General features: G+C 39.6%; 1 protein-coding gene across 8 annotated transcripts in view; it reads right to left on the bottom strand.

Annotated features, from left to right (window-relative positions):
- Window positions 1-6,774: 6,774 nt before the first annotated feature.
- The window catches only part of SCML2 (Scm polycomb group protein like 2), a 106,403-nt gene continuing 86,278 nt past the window's right edge, over window positions 6,775-26,899 (bottom strand). For 5 of the 8 annotated variants that reach the window (XM_090062844.1, XM_090062885.1, XM_090062852.1 and 2 more), the window contains 6 exons: window positions 26,463-26,666; window positions 19,889-20,071; window positions 17,020-17,133; window positions 13,364-13,645; window positions 12,489-12,652; window positions 6,775-10,159 (listed from right to left, as the gene is read on the bottom strand). In XM_090062844.1, the coding sequence (XP_089918970.1) occupies window positions 10,034-10,159; window positions 12,489-12,652; window positions 13,364-13,645; window positions 17,020-17,133; window positions 19,889-20,071; window positions 26,463-26,666 (1,073 nt within the window). In that variant the 3' untranslated portion in view covers window positions 6,775-10,033. The remainder of the gene's footprint in view (window positions 10,160-12,488; window positions 12,653-13,363; window positions 13,646-17,019; window positions 17,134-19,888; window positions 20,072-26,462; window positions 26,667-26,899) is intronic. The other 3 variants (XM_090062869.1, XM_090062877.1, XM_090062893.1) reach the window with 3 other exon arrangements.

The raw sequence follows: 26,899 nt of genomic DNA, 5'->3' as shown, positions 1-26,899 counted from the left end.
ATTAACTCTTGAAAAAGCTTGCCACTTAAAATTAGATGCCCACCCTTCTACACACAGAAGCTGGAAAATGTTGACCAGACATTTTGGGGCACTTACCTGAACTTCAGTCCTTAACTTGCCTCTATACTCCAAGGCTTGTGTGTCACAATTGCCATTAAAGGACACTTCCTACCTTAACTACCTACCAGTGGGGTCCCTCAAGGTTCTGTCCTTGGACCCATACTGTTCAACATCTTCATTAATGATGTGGACATTGGAGTCAGGAGTGGACTGGCCAAGTTCTCTGATGACACCAAACTTTGGGGCAAAGCATCCACGCCAGAAGATAGGCGGGTGATCCAGGCTGACCTGGACAAGCTCAGCAAATGGGCAGACGAGAACCTCATGGTGTTTAACACCGAAAAATGCAAGGTTCTCCACCTTGGGAGGAAAAAACTGCAGCACCCTTATAGGCTCGGCAGTGCTACGTTGGATAGCACTACAGAAGAAAGAGACTTGGGGGTCATCATTGACCACAAGATGAACATGAGCCTCCAGTGCGATGCTGCGGCTAGTAAAGCAACCAAAATGCTGGCTTGCATCCATAGATTCTTCTCGAGCAAATCCCGGGACGTCATTCTCCCCTTGTACTCGGCCTTGGTGAGGCCGCAGCTGGAGTACTGCGTCCAGCTTTGGGCTCCACAATTCAAAAAGGATGTGGAGAAGCTTGAGAGGGTGCAGAGGAGAGCCACACACATGATCAGAGGTCAGGAAAACAGATCTTACGATGACAGGCTGAGAGACATGGGACGCCTGGAAAAGCGTAGGCTCAGGGGTGATCTGACAGCCACCTATAAGTTTATCAGGGGTGACCACCAGGATCTGGGGGAACGTCTGTTCACCAGAGCACCCCAAGGGATGACTAGGTCGAATGGTCACAAACTCCTGCAAGACCGTTTCAGGCTGGACATAACGAAGAATTTCTTTACTGTCCAAGCCCCCAAGGTCTGGAACAGTCTGCCAGCGGAGGTGGTTCAAGCACCTACATTGAACCCCTTCAAGAGTAAATTGGATGCTTATCTTGCTGGGATCCTATGACCCCAGCTGACTTCCTGCCCTTTGGGCAGGGGGCTGGACTCGATCTCCTGCAAGGTCCCTTCCAGCCCTGATGTCTATGAAATCTATGAAACTACCCTCATATGCCTCTTTGTCCTTGGCCTCACTGCTGAGACTGTCCACACAGGTACTTATTAGTTGTCAAGGTGGTCACGCAATGCATCCTCTGTGACTCTCTTGCGGTTGTAACTAGAAATAAAATAATGTAATAGGCTTTGAGTTAAAGCATACCATTTTTATGTTCAGCTCAATGAGGAAAGTTATCTATCTTGCCTCTTGCCCTGGAGTATTTTTGTTTAGACTCTTCTTCCTGGGCAGTTTTATTTGAACAGTTGATCAGAAGGCTGAGATCAATCCACGTTCATGGATAGTTGAAAATTTCTTCATGCCACCTTAAGAACACAGAACTAAATATTTTAGCATTGTAAGTCATGACTGAATTGAAACCTGCAATATATTTCATGGATAAAGTTAACTTCAACTCACTGCACAATTCCTTAACTAGTACCATGGAGCACAGAGACCAGGAGAATCCTGTGGCTTGAACATGCTACTTCAGAACAAGATGGGGTGATTGCAATTAATAATAAGCATAGTGGGTTCAGTATGGGCAAAACAGGGATAATACTGGCAAACAAACCTAGGGGTAAGTGGGTTGTGTATGAAATAATACCTAAAGTATTTTTAGGACTCTCTTCAACTACATAAGCATCAAGAGTGGACATGTATATGATTTAGGAACATCTCAGAGGCAAAACACATAAAATCAGTAAATAAGGCTGCATTTCTTAAAATTTGAGGATCTCAGAGCCTCCTAAAGCCTGACACTTGTTTTACAGTGGTTATGCATGGATTATATGGGGGTAGAGGAGGAAGTGATATTTATCAAGGTTTTCTACAATTTCTAAAAGGAAAGAAAATCATGCAAGGCTACTACAACAGAAACACACACAGTTACAGAAATGGATCCTTACTTGTTTGGGTAAGAACCAACTTTTTAGTAATGGAAGACTACCATCCAACCTGAGGAGGAAGAGGAAAGCATTTTACACAGAACTTCAGCCCAAATCCAATTCAGTTATTGCTAGAGTGTCAGAGTTCATGGGCAATTCAAACACTTATTTTCATTCACTAGTTGGTTTATTTTCCCTACAGTACCAATGCCAAAGCAGACAGAGGTGGCCCTAAAGATCTACCTTCAGAGACCATTTTCATTTCTTTTAAGCATACTCTAATTGCCCACAGATCTACCTATGTTGAAGAAAATTTCAAACTGAAGTGCTGCAATGGTAAGGAGAATTCTATATTTTCAGCTTCATTCGATGCCTTGTTTGTATCAGGAGTACCCTGTTTTATTAGGATGGATTCACATGTCCTACTCTAGATTGTCTTACTGTGTAAGCCATACAGCCTGTAGGTCAATCAGGATGAAAGATCAATAAAAACACCTCCCATCCCTTCTTTTTAAAGACTGATGAAAATAGGCCACTCTCTCCACAATCCTCCTATAGATAAATGCAGGGATACAGCAATCTCTCAGACATGACAGTTTATTGAAGGTACTGTTACAAATCCAGTAATTCTTTGTATATGTAATCCTTCCATGTAAGTCCCTTTTCAAGGATCTATACTAAGGAGTATTATCCCAAGCACTCATTTCTTTTCATTTGGTTGCCAGCATCACTTTTTGAATAAACAAAATGAAGCTTTCAGCAGTGGATTTAAAATAGCAAGTGAAATACTGTAATATACCAAAATATATGAACAATAGCAGCGTGATCTTTTTAGTTTCCTAAACGCATTGCAGAGAACATGGACGTAACCACCAGGTAGATATGAGATGTTTGCAATGGTTAGGAAAGACACAAACAGTGCAAATTCAGAAACAAAATTTAAAAAATAATAATATACCTAGTAACACAGAGATGGTGGGAAATGCTTCTCACACGGTACATCTGTGTCAGAGCAAGTATCTCAAACAGAGCACTTGCTGGCAATCCCAGGAGAACTGGCTGGACATTTGGTTTGATCTCTACTAGTTTCTGGCTACTAAGTTATAGTAAAAGAAGTTTAAAACACCCAATGATCCCCAACTATTTTATAAGTTCTTCTAAAAAATTCTGTGGGTAGCACACAAGGACCTTATGAGATTAGAAAATGGCAGTGAGTGATTGGTTTTCCCTATTCACTCACCCCCAAAACTATTAATATAGCATCTACTCCATCAAATAAAGCTTGGAGTATCCCCACTTTAAAACGTCCAACAAAAGCTTTCTACCACTAACTAAAGAACACCCCCCCCCAGGCCAAGACTTTGATACCCTGAGTTAAGTCTCTATCTTCTACCGTACAAAAACATCCAACACAAAATAAACATTAGCATGAGGTACCATATTGAGGAGCCTTGAAACATGCATTTTGTATTCCCTGTGTAACAATTAAAACTCCAGAGAGGCTAGTATGGCTTCCAGGCAGATCTTGTTTATTAATGGAGAAAAAGACAGCCGTGTTTACATTAATACTGCAAGCAGTTAAAGTGACATGCCTGAATAAACATCTCTTCCACCCACCCGCATCCTCATAAGTAAATAATGCAACACCTTTAATAAAATAAACAAAAAACGGCATTTAGAAAACCAAATGAATTTACAATGTGATGCTGCTGAGTTCTAGCCTAAATCCTAAGGAGCATTTTAATATTTATACAATTATCTATAATGAATATGTTGTAGCTGCAACCATGTCATTTGCAATGATTGAAAAGCCGTGTCATGGAACACTCATTTCTGTTATTCCCAGTCAACCTTCTGCTAATAAGAGTTGCAGGACTACCGAGAGAGGATATTGTAGAAGTGTATCATAATCCCTAATCATAATGCCAAGAAGTTAAATTTTAATTTTATGTCACCGCTATTAAATGTGTTGTCATATAAAAACAAGAGAAATAACAATATGGAAATGGATCAGCAGCGTAACCATGCTGGGAGGAAAATACCTCCCTGGTAGACAGAACGTTCTATGTATAATCTTCCTTTTTGTATGTAGTCAATATATTTTGAGAGCAATGGGATTCACAACACCCCAAGTTCTGTATTTTCCCCATTTTTTGCTTTGAAATTACTATTTACGTGATCAAGTTACTTCTAAATTTCAAGCTGATTGTCTAGAACTGGCATCAGAACAATAGACTGCTGTGTAAGAGTAATAAAATCTGAAGTATTTTGAAGTCTGCATTCTTTGGCATTAAAACCTTTGTCTTAAATATTTAGGTCTCTGCTTAATGCAGGACAGAGGCTTTGGGTGTTGTCCACTGTTTGAATAACTAGTCAGTCGGAAAGGCCAACTACCAGCAATCAGAATTTCAAGAGAAGCTATTGAGAGCTATGGGTGCTCAAATCCAGCTCCGACAGATGCAACCAAACACGTATCAGATGCAACCAAACAGTCCACATCTGCAGGCACATGAAATTCAAGATCCATCATTGTTTAATTGCTTTATGTAGTCTTCTGTTTGTATACGTTTTAACTTCATTTTTCAAAAATGACAAAAAAGGGAAATCAAGTTTTACCAATCTGCTGAGGGTAATGAGTACATGGACAAGGGGATCCAATATATTTGGATTTTTGAAACAAAGGGACTTGGTGGCAGCCTATAAGTATATCAGGGGAGTACATCAGGGCCTGGGGGAGCATCTATTCACCAAGGCCCCCCAGGGGAGGACACAAAGTGATTGAAGATTGCTTCAGGCTCGACATAAAAACTTCCTTACAAGTCAAGTATTGAGGGTTTGGAACAGGGCCCCCCCCAGTGGTGGTACAGTCACCCACGCAGGCAATCTTCAGAAAGCATCTTGATGCCCATCTTGCTGGGGTCATCTGACCCCAGCAGTCTTTCCTGTCCAAGTGCAGGGGGGCTGGACCCAATGATCTGTAAGGTCCCTTCCAGCCCCTAACAACTATGAAACTATAAGGCCCCTCACCAAAGGATTTAAAAAAAAAAATGTTATTACAGGATTGGAGGGGAAGTTCTTTTGTGGACCGAGAGTTGGTTGAAAAACAGGAAGCAAAGGATAGGGCTAAATGGTCACCTTTCAGGATGGAGGAAGGTCAAAATTGGTGTCTTGCAGGAAGCTGTGCTGGATCAGGTTTTGTTCAGCATTTTCAATGACCTAGAAATAAGGCTGAACAGTAAATCTCCAAATTTGCACATGATACTAACTTATTCCAGGTAGTCAAATACCAAGATGACAGAGAGGAGCTGCAGAATAATCTCACCAAACTGAGGGGGAAAAAAAAGGCAGATAAACTTCAATGTCAGTAAGTGCAAGGTAATGCAAGTGGGGAAAATAACTCCAATTATACATACACAATGCCTGGTTCTGACTGGATGTTATGACTCGGAAAAGAGACCTTGAAGTCATTGGAGACAATAGTTCTCGAAGAATTTCAGCTCAATGTGCAGTGGCAACCAAAAAAGCCATTGAGAACAGAAAACAAAACAGAACATCATCATGCCATCATACAAATACATGTTTCATCCGTATCTTGAATCCTGTGTGCAGTTCTGGTCTTCACATCTCAAAAAGGATATGGTAGACTTACAAAAGATATGGAGAAGGGCAACCAAAATGGTCAGGGATATGGACCAGTTTCCATACCAGGAGAGACTAAACAGGCTAGGACTCTTCAGTTTGGAAAGGAGAAGGCTGAGGTGGGTATATGACAGAAGTCTATAAAATCATGAAGGGAGTGAATAGGAACCATTTTTCACCACAATACTAGAACTAGGGGACCTCCACTGAAAGTAGTAGGGGACAGGTTTACATAACATGAAGTTAACCTGTGGAACTCATTGACACAGGTATTAAGAGACAGATAGCTTAAAGTTCAAAAAAAAGGACCAGACAAGTTCATGGACAGTAGATCCATTAATAGCTGTTGGGTAGAACAGTTAGGGATGCTTCCTCTGGCATCTAAACCAATAGCAGATGCAAGGAAGAATAATGAATAGGGAATAGAACATTTTAGATAGACCCAGTTCAACGCTCTCCCTCTAAAGCACCATTCTTGCCACTGTCAGAGATAAAACGCTAAGCTAGATGGATTATTGGCCTGACCTGCTATCCCAGTATGGCATTTATGTTCTAGATTTTAGAAAAGATAGCTATATCTCTATATATAATGAAGCACAAATATAGATTCAAGGGGTTCTTCTACAGTGCAGCTGATATACCCATTTTGATTCACATTTAGTCAAGATGGATATTCAATTTATTAAAAAAAAAAAAAATCTAAAAGGTAATTGCCATTAAAGCTTTGGGGAAAAAGCAATATAAAGCCGTTCCAGATCATATAGAAACTTTTAGGGATCTCCTTCCTTTGCTCACTAATGGATATTTGTATGGAAACTGTGAGCCATGAGTGGTGAAATACTCTAACTATATGCTGTAAAAATATTTCTAAACTATTCTCCTAAAAACACAGACCAGTCCCAGCACAGATATTAACTGGACTTGATAAACACATGTTGAAGAGTATATTCTATAATTAAAACATTTTTGTATCACAAGTTTACATGAACTGCCAAACTCTACAAAATGAGATATAATATAACAAACTGTCTGGGCAAATTTTGATTCGAGTATAAACATATGCATGTCAAATAAAATGAACAATTGCAACACTGAACAAAAATTATTTTATTTTGTTGCTTATAAGAACATCCAGTTGAAAATAAAAGAATTAAAAATATAATCTGTTACAACACATGAATCTTGAAGCTCATGCTTGAATCTCATGCTATAATACAATGTGAAATTCTTGCCCGGTGACATTCTAGGATTTCATGTGCATGTATGCAGACAAAACTCTTTACAAATATTTATACCAAATGGTGGAATGTAAGAAAAAAGGCTGAAACTCCATTGTTCCATAAAAGCCTTGTATAAAATAGAAAATTTAAACATCTTTATTTTGTTTATACACATTATTTGGTGAATGCAAGAATGTAATTTCTGTCTGAATTACAGTATTTACCCAAATCCAAGATTACTTTGAATTTTAGACAACGCCCCAATAATGAAATTCTAGATATGGAAAATTTATATATGTTATAATTTTCCATATTATATAGAATCTAATTATTGGAAGGATATCTTCAATTTGTTCCTGCAAAGCAGCAGCAAGGGGCAATGGGCCAGACCCCCAAATCTTGCCCCCCCTTACCTCCCTGACCCACCCATTGCCTGTGCTTATCCTCTGCTGCCTACCCTATCTGCTGCTTGCCACCTCTGCCCCTTCCCTCACCACTGCCTGCCTCCTTTGCCACTTGTCCCCCCCATCTGCTCCCCTGCCGCGTGGCTCTCTTACCACCTGTCCCTTGCCCTCTGTGTGCTTGTGCCCCCCCATTACTTCATCCCCTCCAGTGCCTGCCTCTGTTTACCACCCCCTCCAATGCCTCTGCCTGCTCCCCTGCTGCCTGTCACTCCACCCCTGGCACTTCTGCCCAAGCTCTACCCCTTGGATCTCCTACCCACTACCCCTGCTGTGTGCTGCCTCCCCCACCCAGCCTAGGGCAGGTGGCAGCAGTGCTCCAGCTTTGTCTCTAGGTCTGGGGCCAAGGCCAGAGTTGAACTGTCATCTAGTCCAGGCTGGTACTCAGATCTAAGACAAGAGGTCCCCCCCAGGCAGCAATTGAGGAGAAAAGCCTTGAGTGAATACAATACTTTCAATACAATTTTAAGAAAGTGGTACTTTTCTTTTTCATTCAGCATAATTCTCAACAGTGATTAAATACCATATAAAACAGGGGTGTTCAACCCCTGGCCCATGGGCCAAATCTGGTACACAGAGCTTAGTCATCAGGTTTGCAGGGCTCCCCAAGGGTCTGGAAATTTGACAACAGAAAAGCGATGGCAACTTTAACTGCTTCCACATTTCCAGACCCATGAACCTACCCCACACAAGGGCCATCCCACAGACTGACCCCACACCACTCATTTGGCCTGCAGGCCTGGAAAATGCTGGCCCGCATGGCTGGGCACCACTGATATACATGATATACCTAACATATCTGGAGTACAGTATTTTCTTTCATATATAAGCAATAACTTGAGTTGGCATCTCATAACTCAAAGAAAAAAATATACTATATTTTCCCAATCATTGTTCTGCCTCTTACTAGCTATAAAGTGTATTGTTCATTTAATATACATGCACACAAAAATATGCAAAAATAAATCAAAATACAAAACCCTTAATGTCAAATGCTTTATGGTAGTATACTAAAACAATCCTGAAAAAAACAGATGAACTGCTATATTAAATGTGTGTTGTAGTTATTTAACAAAATACTTGACAATTTGTGAACTACAAAAGGTATGATTTTGCAGTAGTTCTGCAAAAACCTGAGGAATATTTAACTAGCAATAAGCAAGGCATTTTCAAAAAGCAATTTGTAAAAAATACTTTTTTTTTTTTTTTACTAGATGCTTTCATATAAAAAGGCAATAAGAAATATAATAAAACCTACCCTTTTAGGACTACACCTTTCCTAGTAAGTAGTTCTTTATCACTTGCACTATTACATACAGTACTTTCAGTTTCCTACACAGAAAATGTACATTCTTGTCCCTGATGTATATGTGATTGGCAGTGACAGCAAATTGTTTTACTATCAGCACTCATTCTGTAGCTTATATAAACAGCACCAAGTTTATACAAAAAAAGTATACTGGTATATAGTACCACTTGCACAATATGTGGAAGTTAAAAAGAGCCAAAAAAAAATGAACATGAGAACTAAAATGTGTTTTTCCAGATACTATACCAGAATAAATGGCTCAGAGCTAATCGATGAGTGAAAGGAAGTGTTGCATAGTACAAGGAACCCTCCTGTGTGAATCCATCCATTCACTGATTGTTTCTTACCCCACAGGAATGAAAAGCGAAAGACAGTTGTTAATGAATATGAAAATAGTACATAACAAAATTAACCAGTAAAAAACTGAACTATACAGTTTCTTGTTACCTCTGCTGCAGTGCAAAGTACCTTTCGAATACTTTTAAAAAACTGAATACATATGTACAGTATATATATGTTTGTACCACACGCGCGCGCACACACACACACACAAGCATCAATATATCCACGCCAAGCTCAGGAAAAATGGAATGTTTAAAATGTAAGTGTTCTGTTCCAGAGAAACGTCTGTTCAACCCAGAACAATCAGCTGTTCAGAACGGCTGAGAAAATGCCCCTTCCATGAAACAGACATGTTGCCTGTATAAAAACTGACAACATACTGTACTTTTTGTCCTCCTAATTTACCAGAGAACTGATAACCACACTTTATAAAAGCTTATTTTTGTATTAAAAGCACACACAAATGAAACCATTCATATGTCTATTCCCTTTATGGAAATCTGTATAGCATAATCTAAATGAATATTACTCTCCTGGAGAACCAGTCACAGAGTATTCACTAAAAGAGATGAAGTTTACTGCTGCTTCTTTAAAATTTTTCATAATGTAAAATTTTACAGCCATCCCTGTAAAAATTATCAACACCTGATGCTGTTTTTCCTTTGGGATTCAGCTGTTTTGGTTTTGAATGTGAATGTATCAGTTGAAGTTTGTAAAAGAGAATGCATTTCTCAGTTTTCTGTGTATAGTATCCATGAAAGTATCACATAAAAAAAACCGCAAACCCAAAGAACACAGTCCTAACTGCCTTTTCCTGTGTACCTTTCCAAATCAGTTCCTAAAATGTAACATAGTCCTTTTTTCTCGATAGTAAATATTTTATCACATTTTGAGAGGAAACTTCTGCAAACCACAAATGTTTGCAACAACAAAATACTTTTTAAATAAAGACCATGTCTGTGAACCTGAGATGTAAGTCTGGTATGAACACACAGATTATTGTGTTTCCACTGGCTAGTACTTTCCTTGTTTAAGTCTGTCAATGTGGTAGCATAGCTTTAATGCTGGCCCCAACTTCAGTCCCATATATTTCATTATCATATCACTCCTCAGTAACAGTAGTGCTTTCCCATCAATTTCCTGTAAAAGGAAGAGAATAAATACAATAATGCATAGATGTTTTAACAAGATGCACAACAAAATGGAAATGTACAGTATTTATTTGTATTGCAATAAAAAACTTTAAAGTAGAGTATACATATCAGTAATTAACTATAGTTTAATACATCAGTAAACTATTAAACTAATATTTTGTTTAGTTTTTTTAGTGTTTTCTACTGCACCCTTTTCTATGCATTTAAGATGCTGAACATATTTACATCTGAAATTGAGCAAATGGCCCAGAAAGCCAGCTCCTCTAATAAAAACAAAAGGAACTGGGACAAGAGGAAAATCTAAAGTTGAAGGCCAATCTGGTTAACGATACAATGACCCACATACTGAGGCCTTGCACTGAACCTTGAAAACAGCTGTACAGGGACACAGACAACACACAGAGAGAAAGAGAATAGCACATCACGCAGGCCTGTGAAATAAGACAGATCTATGTCTGGTTGAAACCAGATGGAAAGTTAGGATCAAGAACAAGGACAACCAGACAGATTTCAATTGCCTTGAAGAGAAACTGCTGAAATGTGACAGATGTAGACTATTAAGAGCTTTACATAATACTGATAATTCAGCAAGTGTTTCCTTACAACTACATATTGAAATCTGTGCTCATTTTTAAATACAGTAGGCTGATAAAAAACACATGAAATATAATACAGAACTGTAAAGAAAAATATAAGGGAAATTTGATAAAGGAAACAATGCTTTGAAATTCCCTCTAACCTAGCTTACTCTTAGGTCCAATCACATGTTTTTAACTGTTAATTTAGCCATTGCGATTAACAACCAGTGACAAGGAAGTGCAAACTACCATCAAATAATATTTGGTTTGATATTACAGCCAGAGTAACCTGATGTTAAGGAATAAATACAACTCAAAACGGCACAGAATTTGGTCCACTGGGCCTTGGAAGTTGGTGCTCAGCCTTCAGGGGCTGAAGCCCACCAGCAGGTGGTTAGCAGTTACTAGTGTGCCTGGAAGCTTGGGAACCAGATTCAATTGATGACTAGGGATCTTCATTTTCTCTGATAAAAAAAAAATCCCCAATTTTTGGATTAAAAAGTGTACCCCAAAATCTGCATTTTTCCATGACTAGCATGAAATGCCTCTTTTTTTTTTTTTTTTTTATATATATATATATATATATATATATATATATATATATAAAAAAAATAAATAGAGAGAGAGAGAAAAATGTGGATTTTGGGGTACTTTTTAAATCTGAAAATTGAGGATTTTTTTCTTTAATCAGAGAAAACAAGGATCCCTGCTGGTGATTCAGGAATAATGGCAGAGCCATAAAGAGAGCTAAAAGACCCAGAGGCAGAGCACAAGAGGGGAGAGGAAGCTCAGGAAGATGCACAGAGCCTGGGTTGCTCCTCTCAAGGTCTGAGGTAAGATGGCAATTGTGGTTATATCTGCTTGCTCGTTCGTCTGCCGTGTGCACAAGGTTGCCCCATGTGAAATAAACTGGCTGGATACCCTGAATATAGAGCTGACTGGCACTGATACGGAAGCTAGGTGAGTAACTCGCTAATAGATCTACTAAAAAAAAAGTGCCAGCCCCACCCAGTTGGAGACAGACTTTTTGAGGTAATAGAGCAGCTCTCTACTAAGCAGCCTAGCACAAACTAGCACAGCAAACAAAGAACAGAGTAAACTGAGCACAGTTACAGCTGCTGAACTGTCATTTTCCTGAATATATCATCCTGCTAGTTTTGGTGGAACTTTGCAGTTTTGCCTATAATCGTGGAAATGCGTTTTCATTTTTGTTTTAGATTTTTCTTCTAAGTAAATTGGATTTAATTATAACTAAGATGTGTATCTGACTTTTAATATAAAGGGATACAATGACCATTTTGCAAACTATCAGAACTGACCAGAAATGCTCTCAGGTGGGAGCTAGGGTCCACAAGTTTCCAAAGTCACAAGTGGCTACATCTCAGTGAGCTACAGTTTCTACCTTAAAAACTAGTATGGATGGTGCTCCTTGCTTGCTGTCAGAACATGGAGTGCTAGGGAACAGATACTGACCATACAACGAAGTAAGTAACAGCTATTTAGGTCAGCTGAACAAGGTCACTGCATGGAGAGAACAAACTGAGATAGCAGTTCCCAAGCTTCATGCAGCTAGAAGGCGCTTTCTAGAAAAATACAAATCATCCACCGTCTCTCTCAAAATTTGTTCATAGGACCTTGCTCCCATTTTGTAAATACGGTAATAGAAGGGAAAGTTGCTACACAGAGTACTAATGTATTCAAGTATAGTAAACAGGAAGAAACAGAAAGGCATCATACATGTTTCCTGAAGAGTTCTGCATGTGGGGCTAATGCCTGAGGATCAGCTTCTTTCACAAACTGCATTACTTCATCTATTGACCAGGTAGAAGGATCCTTATTCAGTACTCGGGAGGGTTCCCGCTTTAGTGCATGGAGATCAGGTCCAGTTGTGGAACTTGCAGCTTAAAGGAAATTATTGAAAAAACGAAGAAATGTTGAAAGTCACTACAGGAAGAACACATTTAATGAGAAATCAGACGTTCTTGGTGACCTGTCTTAGTAGCGGCTTCTATTTTCCCAGTGGATCATCCTGGCCCATAGCACTCATTTGTTAAAATGAAAAACATTTGATTTCCCTTTGAAAGTCTCTTCAAAAGGTTCTACAGAAAACTTACAGATCTGCGGGTACACAGTATGGTATTAGTACCACATGCTATCATGAGACACCAGTTTGAGATTCCCAAAACACCAGTGCCTAGAAATACTGAGGAAGTAAGGCATGCTCTCCGGGGGAAGTAAACCTTTAGTGCCTGAGGAGCTCCAAAAAGAAACTGTAACCAGCACTCTCCACCTCAGACTTTGACAGCTGAGAGAAGACCAGAGAGCAGGCAACATTTTTCTGGCTTGTGCAACTGCATTAAATTTAACATGCTTAAATTCAATTTGGCAACAGCATGATGCAAAAGCCAGGGCAGCGTGGCATTTTATAAACTGATTCAGAGAGGCATGAGCTTCTGTGGGCTACTGCCTACTTTGTCAGATGCTATGAATGGACCCCTCTTGCATGCAAAGTTTTGACGTCAGAGCACTTTACTATATCCTCCGTAACCCAATGACTTTGCATTCTGCTAAAAAACAGTAACTATTTTTGAAAGATTAAGCATATATCATACCTTCAATCCTCCTATGTATTCGATTCCTGTTGACTTCATAGTAACTGGTGTTCCCAGCAGAACTCGATGACAGCCTGCGTAGAATTGGGGCTGACTTTGAGGTAGCAGTCACCGGCTGAAGGGAAGTCCTGTAATATCCTATGCTTCCTGAGCTACGATACTCAGTAGAATTTCGACGGGTTGGACTTGAAGGACTTACTGAATTGAGTACAGAATCCAGAGGGTCCTCAGAAAATCTGTGTTCTTTGAGGATGCAATTTTCTTCATTAGGTAGTGTTTCTGCTACACATTATAAGTAACACAAACACAGATTGGTTTAGTTTGCTGGACATTCTAAACCTGTTACTTAATTGTGTGCAATTTAATTCTTTAAAACAAGTTTTAAGGCTGTCACAAAGTTTTCTATCAAGCAAGTACCAACACAACTAACATTTTCTTTTTCTTCAGTAGTCAGTAAAAAGTTCCTAAAATACATGTCAAGTCATATTAGTAACAACAAAAATGGCTGCCATACAGTTCAATGGATCAAATAAAAATATTTATTCTATGTTCTTTTGAAAAAAAAGAAGAGCAGGAGTAGACAGCAAAGTTCTTATCTATAATAATTTTCTGAAGATAATAATGATAAATATGCTATCCCAGTCATAGATATCATGATCTGGGAACCACATCCTTAGTTTAAACATTTTCTCAGAAGTAAGTATAACCATTAAGTCTGTGTTATGTTTGTTCTACATGAAATTACTAAGATAAATAAAAGATCCCTCACTGAATAGTAAGGAATAGTAAGAGAACTTAACTTCTAAATGGAAACAAATGAGCAATTATATATTTATAAATCATACTATCTTCAGAAACTGCAGCCATCATTAAAGTCAGCAGAATATATGTAGTTGCCACAATTCCCACATAGAGGAAACAGTGATTTCTAAAATAATAAATATTGATCAATGTTTTCAAACATGGGTAACCCTCTTCCCCAAATACATAGTTCTGGTAGACATAGACTTCTGAATGTCATAAACTAGAATTATATCAACAGTAAAATATCCAAACCTATGATTCAAAAGTACTCGTTTCAATAATTAGACCTATAACTTGTCAATAGTACTTAATCTGATGAATGGAGAGGCTATAAGACAAAAATGGCCTTTTGTCTCAACGGTCTGAATGTTGGGTTTGTTCATTAAAAAAATTACAACTATTGAAAATTGTTAATTTAATATATTCTGACTCGAGTATAGATCGTGATGTTATTTGAGGGAAAAAATTAGTGGGGAAAAAGCCAAACAAACCCAGCACTGAAAAAGAAGTCAGAAGGAGAAGGATGATGAATAAAGTTAGGAAAAACTTTCCATTCCAAAGAAAATACAGTGAAATAGCACCACAGATGATCCTCCAGCCAAAGCAGCATCTATAAGAGCTAGAAAGTCTGTTTCATACTCACTCACGTAAATTCTAAATCAATACTGCCACCCTGAAAATCTCGGTGGCAGACAGGAAAACCATTTATACCCATGATGTAATCATTACTCTTTTGGAGAAGGAGGGATGCTTGGCCTCTGACAGATGTCAAAATGTCCATGCAATTGCAATCTGCAGAATTTTATGCCCATTTTTTTTCTTTTCATTAATGTTTGAACCTATCCTGAACTAACACATGCTAGGTAGGTAGCAAGACTGACACAGCCACCCCTCAAGAGTCATCACCTTTTAGTCAAAAACCTCCAGCCAAGAACTAGGCTGATTATCGGATAGTTTTTCTTTCGGTGACTCTAGAATGTCCAAAGGCCACTCCTGATTTGTATAACAAATAGTCACTGGGTCAGAGGGCTGACTCAGAACTGGAGTCTGACAATTACATCTTTCTTCACTAGTCTGGTATTAGGTCCAACTTTCCCTGTATGGATTTTCTGAACAGTCTGAGGTAATAGCAGCTATGGAGATGAGGGCGAGATAAAAAGTTTTCTTATATATTGTTGAAAGCTCCATTTCAGAATCTCTGATGTTTTAGTCAAAGTAAAAAACAGACCTGGATTATATAAAAGCCTAACGATGTTTGTATGAATTGCACGGGCAGGGAGATTGTTTTTAAAAGCTCTTCTCAGACTTAGAAGTGGTAGTCAAAGGTTCTATTTAATACAAGACTGGAAAGAGATACATGCCTGCAGCAGCAGGACACGTCAGTTGCAGTTTTGTTTCTTTATCCTTCATGACTTAAAAGAGAAAATTGCCCAAAGCACAATGGGCAGCAAAAGCCTGCAAAATATATCCCTGAGCAGATCCAAAGGAAGACTTCCCGCAAACATTCCATTTCGTCTTAAAAAGATATTCCAAAACAACAATTCATGAGAACAGTTTCAACAGAGCCAGAACTTTTTTTTAAACTGATTTTTCTTGTTAACTATCCCATGACTGACTATTATAAAATTACCTCTGGATTTTCAGTGGAGGACAGTGGCTAATGGGGTTGACTGGGAAATATAAAAAGCCTCTTCAAATGCATAGCACACCTTATTCAAATTTCTTAGCAAAAAGTCTAAACTTTCAGATAGGGTAAAACATTTATTTCCCCTATAGATTTTGGTTTAAAACCAGGAAGCCATACCACTGTATAAGACTAAGTTAATGCATCTTACTTTTATTATGTAGTTACTTAATCAGTACACTGAACAGAAATTGCAAAGTGACTCTTACGGAAAAGCTTGTTCCAAGAGTGGAATATCTCTTCCTGGATACAGCAGTTCCAGTATGATAACCATACTGGACACTATAAATTAACCAGTCTAGGTTTACATCGTTAGTTTTATTTTGCTCCCATTTGGGTGCCTATATTTTCTTAAACTCAAGTGAGCTACCCCTATTCATGGTCACACCCATCAGTTGCCTAACTCAATTCTACTGGGTGCATTTTATGAATAAAACAATGCCTTCTTTCCAAAGCAGTTTCTAAATTTACTATGAATTTTTGTGCCCCCTGCTTCTACTGTTATTAGACTAGATGAATAAGAATCCTTACTCCATGTTAAACAAATCCATTGTAATTTGAAGTGTTTTAATCATGTCCTCTTCTCTCTAAATATAGCCCTGTGACTCAATCCGCAGGAGATCACAACTCTCACCAACGACAATCAGATTTGCCAAAATCTTAGAACCTCTGAAAAGTCTGGCTACAAATATCTAATCTAATATTGCACCTAGGCCTTTGCAAATGTCTTGAAATATTAATTGTTTTTGAAACTCTTGCAAGTTAGGCAGCCTACAACCACTGCTATACATCAGTCGGAGAGAGACTATTTTTTTACATCAGTTATTATAGTAGTTTGGTTTCTTTTCTATCCTATTTTAATACAAGTTAGTATCCTACTGGATTTTAATAAGTTGCTGCATATAAACAACCTCATCCATCAACTGCCTGCAAAGGACGCTTAAATATTGAAAAACACTAGGCAAGAGCCCAACAGAGGAACTAAAAATGTACACTAGCTCAATATCTGTGCCCCCTCACCAGTAATTACCACCTACACATATTATATCATACAGTGAACATGCATATTCTATCAAAGGTTATGGCTAAAGTTAAACAAATTGGATGTAGTTGCTTCTTTTGTTAGAAATATTACAAATAATCCTCATGCAAAGTGATGGAGAGTTACCTTCAGATGGGTGAACTTCAGTTCTGGGAAGTTTAGGAGAAAGAGGGGCACTGTATGGTGGAGAATCCTGAGAAAAACGTTTCGTAATTCTGTTTTCTGATATTTCCTCTTTTGCTGGAAACAGAAAAATTAATTTCATGTTAGAACTAATAAAAATGGGGGGAGAGGAAAAGAAAAGGAGATAGACACAGAAATGAGGTGAAAGTGTCTGATTCATTCATTCATTGGATCTTAAGACTGTTTTCCATATTGCCTTTTCTCATCTTGCAGCACAAGTCACAGAAAGTTGCAGTTTACACCATGTTGAAGCATCACCCATAAGCCTTCAATAATGATTTATTAATCTGTATATTTAATTGTTTCCACACAAACTTTCAGGACTAAAATATACATTTGGTTTAGAAAGTTAATCACCCAAATTACCTTGATCTGGCTTCATCCTGAGAAGAGCTCAGAAAACCTTCCTTGATTACAGACAATATAAAGGATGCTTAATGGAATATGTATTTTATTTTTTCACCTTATCTAAAGAAATTTTGAAATTACAGCCAGATCGTAGCCAGTTTAAAACGTTAGCTCTATAAGCAAGGGGGAGGGGTGCATAATTGGGAGTAAGGGAAGAAGGAACATATTAGTTTCCATATAATTATCAGAAGCTTCTCACTTTAGAATCTGAAACTGCACTAATGTCAAATATTTGTAGCTATGGCTTAATCCTTAACACACTGGACTGGACCTTAAAACACTGGACAGCACAATTTTAATATCCACTGGCCTGCTTTACTCTCACTGTCACAATTTCCATTTGTAAAACTGAAACAATGACAGTGACCTGCTTTATAAAGTGCTTTGAGAGGTATATAGCACTTCTCATCTATAGAAGCCAAATATAATATACCCTATAGATAGCAGTTACATTTCCGCTAAAAATGTTTAACTGAAAATCAAAAGCTGTAGTATTGGGAAACATCAATTTGGCCTCCTAGACTTACTCTATTTCTGTTTTCTTTTTTGACTAGCAATGTATGGAAGTCCAAATGACTAACACTTGTAATTCCAAAGACCTTCATTATATGTGCATTCAAAGGACTCCATTTAATTCCCTGCAATTAAGACATATGGAGCTGTTCTGCCTTAGCGGGCTACTCATTCCATATACCAGGACTGGCCAACCTGTAGCACACATGCTGTAAGTGGCACATGCACCATGCATGTGTATGATGGGGCAGATTGTGGAGGGGACAGGCACCACATTGGCAGATAGGATAGAGAGCAAAAAGCCGAGCAACAGATCAGGAAGCAGAAAGTAGGGCAGCAGATCAGGCAGGATAAGGGGATCAGAGTGGTACTTGAGGAGGGTGAGGGATAATTTGTGGCACACCTGCTGAAAAGATTGGTCCCTACTACCATAGAGTACTTTCAGCAGCACTATAAAAAAACTGGTTGCTCTCCCAACTTATAAGAAGACTATACATTACAGTCTAAATTCTCTGGTGCTGTTAGAGGAGGAAGAGAGGGCATTAGCTCTCTTGAGCAGGAGGGAGCACTTTTCACTGTAAAGGAAATTATCGCCTTGAGTTTGTTGTATAGGGAAACACTGCCCGCTTTCCCCTCTTTGAGCAGGCAACAAGAAGTATTTTTATAAGTTTAATTTTCCTTGTGAGCATAAACCAAGCTAACAGAATGTGAAGTTTCAGCTTGCTGAACAAATTGATTTCTGCACATGTAAGTGTCCCATCCCCTTGTCGCAGGGCACTAAGGTGCCTGCTCCTTTAAGGGCAGAAACTGCATAGAGAGGGCCCTAGGAGCCAGGCAGAAACCCCACATGTGCAGACTGCTAACGAGGGAATTAGCCCGCAGCTGCACCCGGTCAGCTGACTGAAGGAAGGCAGGGCCCTGGGCCCATATAAGCCCCAGGGCTGGGGACTGAAGGCAGTTATGGCCCTGACAGCTGCCAGGGGAAGTGGAATTCATGCAGAAAAGCCCCACAAAGATACCTGGGTGCCAGTGTTGCTCTTGGTGAGACTAATGAGGTTTAGAAGCTCCTAAAGTATCCGGGGCTAGGAGGCACGCATTGCTGAGGGAGAAACTGACCCTCTTAAAAGGGACAGTGTGACCTCCGGGGTTATGGTTGCTGATATGTTATAGTCCAGCGGTTCATATTAATGTTGTTGCTTTTAATCCGGTAAACCAGACTGAGGCTATTGGAAAGGAGGAGGCCGCATTGGGGCTCACTACCATGCAGAGTGCCAGCGCCAGTGAGGGCACAGCGAGAGGGGCTGCGGAGAGCCCAGCACCAGTGAGGGCGTGTACACAGGGCCCAAGGGCCCAGTGATGACAGGAGGCTGAGCTACATCAAGGCCTCAGAGGGACGTCTGAATATCACCTGTGAGGCATGGGGCATAGTAAAGGGATGGTTTTGGAGCCACGCATCTAGCCCATAAGGCCTGGGGTGTCCTGTGAGGCACTTACTTAGAGAGGGACACAGCAAGGGGTCTAAGACCACACAGTTTAGTGGGGTCCACCCAGGACCGTGACTGCATAATAACTTGAGGGCAGCCTCCCTATCTAGCATCTATTATCTTAACCATCAAGATGTGGCAAGCAAAAATAGAAGGCACCTGTAGGGTGAAGCTGGTATGGTCACAGGGCCTTAGGGGCAACATGGCCTTCCCTAGGGACCTCACCCTGTGACACCCCTCCAAAGCAGTAACACACTAGAAGTCATTTCACTAAGAACCATAAAGCAATAGTTTTAACTGATTCCAGTTATAAGGAGGCACAGTGAATACCAAAATAATGCAAAATCATTATACATCTCAAAACAGTTTGAACTTGGGGGGAAAAAACTGGTGTAATTTAGCGTTACCTGGTTTACTCTTGTCATATTCTGTAGGACTGTGTGCACTCCCCATGTAAGGGCTGAAGGGCTGGCTACTAAAAAGATTATCACACTGCAGGCTGTGACAGAGTTTCTCCAAGAACCGAAGGACAAACGATGCACTGTTTACAGAAGGAAGATTGATGGCGTGTTTCTCCCCATCAAAGGAGGCTATGAGTAAGAAGAAGATGTCAAATGCTACCCAAACACCTTGAAGTATAGTAAAACACCCTCCATTAGCAACAAGAGACGACAACCAGCTTTGATTTAAACTGTGCAAAGACAAAAAATAGGTAAACAATCATTCTACTATTTTATGAGTCTATTTAGCAAATAGTTTTCAGAGGTCCAGGCTCTAATCACTATTTACACCTCTTGTAAATGTCTATTAACTCTTCTGGTAGTGAATTATACCAAATTAACAGAAATGAGAATCAGTCCCACAAAGTAAAATTCTAATGTTTCATTTTTGTTATTTGCTTGCTAAACAAATATTTTCAGAGAATAAAACAGAAGATCTCATATGGTAGTAGTTTTAAACCAGGAGTTCGAGATAAACCTATTTGTTAATTTTAAAATGAAACACTTTGTGTTATTTAAATGTCAGGGAATACAATCCTGCTGCCCTTGTGCAGATGAAACTCCCATTTACTTCAAAAGAAATTTAGCAAACGTAAGAATCACAAGAAAATCCACAATGGTACATTACGTTGCTTTAAATGTCAACAGTTTATTACATACTGCTTAAATATCACAGCCTGTTGTGCTTATACATTATTTTATCTTTGCTTTCCTAAAAGAATCAACAACAATTATACACTTAACAATACCTTTTCTTCTTTTGGCAATTATTGAGATTAGAAATCATTTAGGGCAATTTATGCATGGCCACTAGAAGCATGCCTACAATGATTCTAACTGTGGTAGGAAAAGTGGCAGCTAAGCAGAACATATGTATTCCACATACAGTACATATTTTTTTCAGGTCATAGTGTAACAGTTGTTTGGTGAACATCCAGGGGTGCTGTAATAGCAGGTGTTTTTTCCAGCTACAGCATGTACAGAGCATGTGTGCTGTGTTTCACAACAGGGCTAGCTAGCATGGCTCACAAACAATGTAGACATATCCTAGGTAAACAATTTATATGAGATTACCTATGCATTCTAGAACCAGAAATATGTTTAATGTCAAAGATCACAAATCTAAGAGGTAACAAAATTAAAGTTAAACATATGACTAAAAATACGGTCTTGAACTCTAGATGCTTTCTTGCTTTTCCAGTTAACCAGCTATTTTTAGGTGAGACAAAAAATTTACTTTTTAAAAGTCCCTACAAAAACTAAGGAGAACTGCAGGAGATTACTTCCCCTGCCTGAAGTACAGAAGTGCTTTCAAAGGAAAAAAAGCACTAAATAAGCCATTATTCACAAAAATCTGAATTAGCAGACATACAATATGCTAATTTAAAGCACTGAATTACCAAAAAGGGACAATAGCCAACTTTAAAACACAGCTAATATTTCTAATCTGAAGCAAGTTTGTAAAGGTATTGTGTAACTGCAATAAGTATAATTAAATATAAACAATAAAATAAAAACTTGCTAATTTGCTTTAACGATGGGAAATTACTGGGTTTTGAGAATAATTATATTAGAGAGAAACTCTGGCTCTAGTTTTCTATGGCAAAGAAAATACTAGGCATACTTGAGCTAATTGGACTTTGAAATCCCAACAAAATCATAAGGATTCACTGTAACACCTTAGGGTTAGCCACAAAGGGCATGTACAGACGAGGGCACCCTTGCAGTGTCTCAAAGCCATTTGAGATGCTGCAAGAGGCACGTGCGGGAACAAAAAAAGTGTTCAAATTTTCAGTGAGGGGAAAAAATTAGACCCCTGGATATCGAGGGGTCAAAAAAATACCCTGGGAAAAGAAAGCTGGGCAGGGCATGATCCCTGGCCATGACCTGAGGCAATGGAGGCTCGGGTCCTCCACAGAGCCCCTCTGGCAGAGAGCCCCCCAGATTGCTGCCCTACCCAGTGCCATCCCCTGGTCACTCCCCCAGCCCCCCAAATCACTGCCCCGCCTGGTCCCATCCCCTGCCCGCTCCCCCAACCCCTCCGAATTGCTGCCCTACCCAACCCTAGCCTGCTCCCCCAGCCCCCTGATGGCTGCCCCACCTGGCCCCAGCCTCCCAGTACTTAAAAAAAAATAAATAAAAAAGAAGCCCTGTACTCACCAGCTGTAGCAGTGGCCATCAGGGCCTCATGGTAGATCCCCCCCGCGCTGCACAGGGGGCAGCAGGGATTGGCCCCATCCACCTGGCACCCATGCTGCTGCTGTCAGACAGCGTGTGTAGGCAGGGTGCCGCGTGGTGCCCCATGTTGTCTGACAGCTTGGGGCTGCTCGGGGGCGGGGTGGGCTCTGCCATGAATATCCAAAGGCCCCAATGACGGTTGCTACAGTCAGTGAATGCGGGGCCTTTTTTTCCCCTGACAATTTTCTGACAGTTCAAAGCAGGCCATCACATTGGGGACATCTTCCTGGTGATAGCTGCCCTGATAGCCGGACAGGGGCACACATGGCAGCAGTACTGCACAAAGGCCAACCCTGGAGCCACAGCCCACTGGTAGCTGGCCCAGAGGGGTAGACGCCTCTACTGGCTGTGCAGTGCCCATCCGTGTCTGCAGGTGCACAAATTTGGGGCCACATGATGTCACAGGTGGCAGCAGGTCACAGACAGGCAGCAGCCCCCACTGCCAGACTGCTGCAGTGGGCAAAGGGTGCAGGGACGTCTCAGAGCTGCTGCAACAGTTCAGCTGGCACAAGGGGGTAGTGTCCCCAGGTACCAATTGGCTGGGCCCCAGAAGCTCCTGAGAGCGAGCAGCTCTAAGCAACTTGCCAGGGCAGCTTTTTATACTGCTGGGGCCAGCACAGGTACTGGCCCTGGGCTCTAGCTCCCCCTGGCTGCAGAACCAGGAGGAGCCACGCAGGGTTATTTTGCCCCAAGGGGCACAACTTGCTCCAAGCCAAAGTGCATGTCTGGAGATGTGCACTGATGCAAAAATCCTCAGCTAAAATTTGCACCCGTTCTATGTGAGCTACTGCAAGCACACAATTGCATGTGTGGACGCACCTATGAAGCCCTCTACTTCCTATTTTAAGATATCCCAAGGAGCTGGCTTCTACTTGGTACCCAATCAGTTACAGAAATCTACTGACAGACATACTACAAAAATCAATCAACCCAACAAAAATTAAAAGCCTCTCAGGATAGTCTTGTGGTCTATTCATATGTTCTCTTATTGAATGAATTCACTATTTTTCTTGCCCCAGCTTCCCACTTTAAATACAAATAATACTTTTTTACCTCACAACATTTTCTGAAGACAAATCTAGAAAACATGGGTGAGACACTCAGATACCATGTAAAATCCCACCATTAAGGAATCTATAAATAATCTGGGCAAAGGAAACCTTCTCTGTACCCTGCAATGTGTCACAGCAATCATGGGATTAGAGGACTGTGGAATCAGTGGCAGCCACCGTGCCTCTCATAAAATACTATCATTTAAAAATATTCAAGAACTTTCCTGTTCTCATTGAGACAGTTTTCTGGTGGTTTCCATAAATCCCTGGCTATTGCCATAGAATCTGGATATTGGAGAAGCTTGCCAAAACGTTGGATGAAATTTTATCAATGGACAAGAAATTAATTGAAAAACATGATTTTAGTCATACCCAAACTATCTGCAAATATAGGTTGAATTTCCCAGATAGTTTCAGATGGAAAAAATAAAACAGGCTAGATCACAAAACTGTGTCAGTGGCATCAGAACTGTGTCCTGTTAACCCATGGGCTAGGTACAGACATTATACTTTTACCAGTATAAGTGATCAGAAACTAGTCTATACCCATAACAAAACAGATGTTCAGCATGCAAAACTGGTCTTTGCCCATATCAGAACAAAAGGTTGGGGCACATAAACTGGTTTAAAAATGGCAGAACTCGGTCTAAGATTTGCACCCCTAATTGAAGGGCAAATGTGTGTTTTGTTCGCTACCAATCTAAACTACACCGTTTACAGAAAACTGCCTAAGATCGATGTTGCCTTAGGGTTTTTTGAATGTCTGTACCTAGCCATTACTTCATGGGTTAAAGCACTTACCTAGAAGGTAGGAGACTGACTCATCTCCCACTGAGCTGTGATAGCCCTTATTCTGGTTTAGTGCTTTAACCTGAGTGATTGGGTAAAAGAGGAAAAACAGAAACCTTTCACCATTGACAGCTTTATTAATCTAAACCTTGATTTCCTTTTCTTTCTTACACATGCCTAAAATTAAACATTTCTTTTCAGGATGACTGGAACATTTAGCAATGAGCAAACACAATTTTCTATGGTGTTTCTTTTTTCTGGCAGGAGAAACAAAGGGTTTTGTGTTTTGTTTTGTTTAAATTTAGTTTAATCTGAGTGATTTTTCTCTCCCCTTTGTCTTTGTGGTTTGGCAGAAGAACCAAAAAAATCCATTATTTGTACAGTCCTAACAAGGATATTCTGCCCATCTCCCTGCCAACACAAAATTGTTTTCTACCGGAGACTGTACTCTTGTGTCACAAAAATTCACAATTCTGAATACAGTCTTTTTTATCTGTACTATGATAAAGTTAATGAAACACATTATTTTTACTCATCAGTCCAAAAAAATAATCTTACTCTGCTCAGCCCAAATTTTGCAAAGCTGTCCAACCTGTTTTTATATTGACCAGTATTTTGTTCATTCTAGTTAACCAAGCCAGTACCAAACTACTGGCACTTGCCTCATTTGTCCTGGGAGAACTTTTCTTTACCAAGAAGTTTGTCTTAATAGTCAGACTACAAATGCCCCTTTCATGATTTCATTTTACTACACAAGTTCTGCTTTTTAGTGTTTCCATTTGGAGATGGTCATAAGGATTTTGGCGCAACTTTTTTATGCAGAATTTGCCTATCAAAGTGTCTATGCTTCACAAACAACAATGTTGAAGAAAAGCCCCTGAAAATTAGGCAGGTTTAAAATATGACATCTTACTCACCTGACCCTTCAGTATCCCACATAGTTAGCTGGAAACCAACTTCCCAAACTTTCAGACTTGTGAGCTCCTGATTAGCCAGGACTTTCAGGAGCCCCAGATCACCAGCAGTACAGGTTTGCAGATTCAAGCCTATCCAATCTAAAATATTGCCACAACACTAGGGAGAGCCAGATGGAAACACTAATGATTCTACCCAGTAGAGCTGGATGGAAACTAATGATAGATACGCTTTCAAACCACACATCTGTGTTTTTGAGTTTTGTTCCAAGTCTGAGTAAAACCAAACTAAAAATCTTTTAATCCCCTGTGAAACAAAATTACTGTTCTCCGCCCAGCATCATTCATACCCATTAATCCTACATACCAATTGGGGCATGATTTAGCCCTTATAATAATAATAAAAATATAAAATAATGCACATTGCAAAATATATTTTGTTCATGTAATCTGACAGTTGCTTCCTTTATTTATGACACTATGCTAGTAATTTCTGCTTATAATTTTTACAAATAAAGATGTCACAGTTTCAGAACCTCACTTGCAGATAGCTATTCATATTTTTACTGAGAAGTAACAAGAGCCTCCATTTTTGTGAGCATACTTGCGTTCAAGCTGAGCATAAAGATTAGCAAAGTTCTGCTACATGTGGGTAAGGATATTTTAATACGGTAGGGCAGAACAATCTTTTATGAGGGTTTAATTAAACTGGTATCCCACTAATCATCTTTCACATCTGGTGTTAATGTAGAAAAATTCAAGTAAGGCAAACCGTTTTTACTGCCCGTGATGGAATTATGAATTGATATGTTAACTACTGTACAGAAAATTGCCTAACCCATAAGAAAAAAAACTCTGTCAAGCAGCAGCTATTGAGCTTGAGCTATAGGAATAATTTATCTGCAGAGCTGCCATCAGTGTGTAGCGGAAATAAACCTATTCCATAAAACAGGACATAGGTGTTTGAATACTGACCATAAGACATTGTTAGAATGTGTATAGAAAATAAAAGTGGCACTGGTAGACTTGCTTAACACATATGGAACCAGTTATCTGGAACCTAAACAGATTACTTTGAAACTTTTCACCCACTTGGTTAAAGCACCAAGAACACAAACAGTGTGTATGGATAAGATTATGCAAGTCACTTGAATTAATAATGCTGAAATTTAACTTGCACTGAACTTCCTTGACAAATGTTTGGCTATGGCTGTTTAATGAGGTGCATTAAACTCATTTAATTTATACCATACCATATACTATATACCACACAGCACAGAATTTAACTGTGCTGTATGGTATATGTAATTTAACATTCTTAATGATAAATTCAAATTAAGAAAACTAGTTGAATCATTCTGAACCCTGCATTAAGATGCAAATTAAGTGCTGACTTGAGATTCTCGGGCATTAAAGGCAGCCACAATTGGGTAGTCTTAGCTGTGCTTAAAGATTTACAAAAACAATATAAAAATGTTAGCTGCATACCGTTTATCATCTCCCCTCCATGATGCCCTGACTTCAGGAATCCAAAGACTGTTTTGGATTGACAGGCACAGTCTACACAGGCCTGCACAGCCTGCTGAAGTACCACATTTACAGGACCTGGTCCAAAGTGATCTGGAAGTTGCTGAACTTTCTTCTTATCCAGGTGAGGTCCAGCGTTTCCATGCTTGTTAACATACACGCAAACTGAAAAATTACAAGCCATATTTTACCATGGAATCTGCCTGCTTCAGGCACAGTCAATATACTCAAGAAGTAAATATTTTCACAAGTTTGGCTTTTACTGAAAAGCATATTGTTCAGTTTAACTGATACAATAAATACCTAACCTTTCCCTAACATCAAGATTTGTCAATAGTTAACAATGGAAGTTGTAATGCAGTAATAGATCAGCCAAGAGGTCCTAACAGATTGCAAGG

Source organism: Crocodylus siamensis, chromosome 1, assembly GCF_052110815.1.
Source record: "Crocodylus siamensis isolate JL-2025a chromosome 1, ASM5211081v1, whole genome shotgun sequence".
Classification (NCBI taxonomy): domain Eukaryota; kingdom Metazoa; phylum Chordata; order Crocodylia; family Crocodylidae; genus Crocodylus; species Crocodylus siamensis.
Note: the sequence above shows the minus strand (reverse complement) of the source record. Positions and strands in the feature narration are given on the sequence as shown.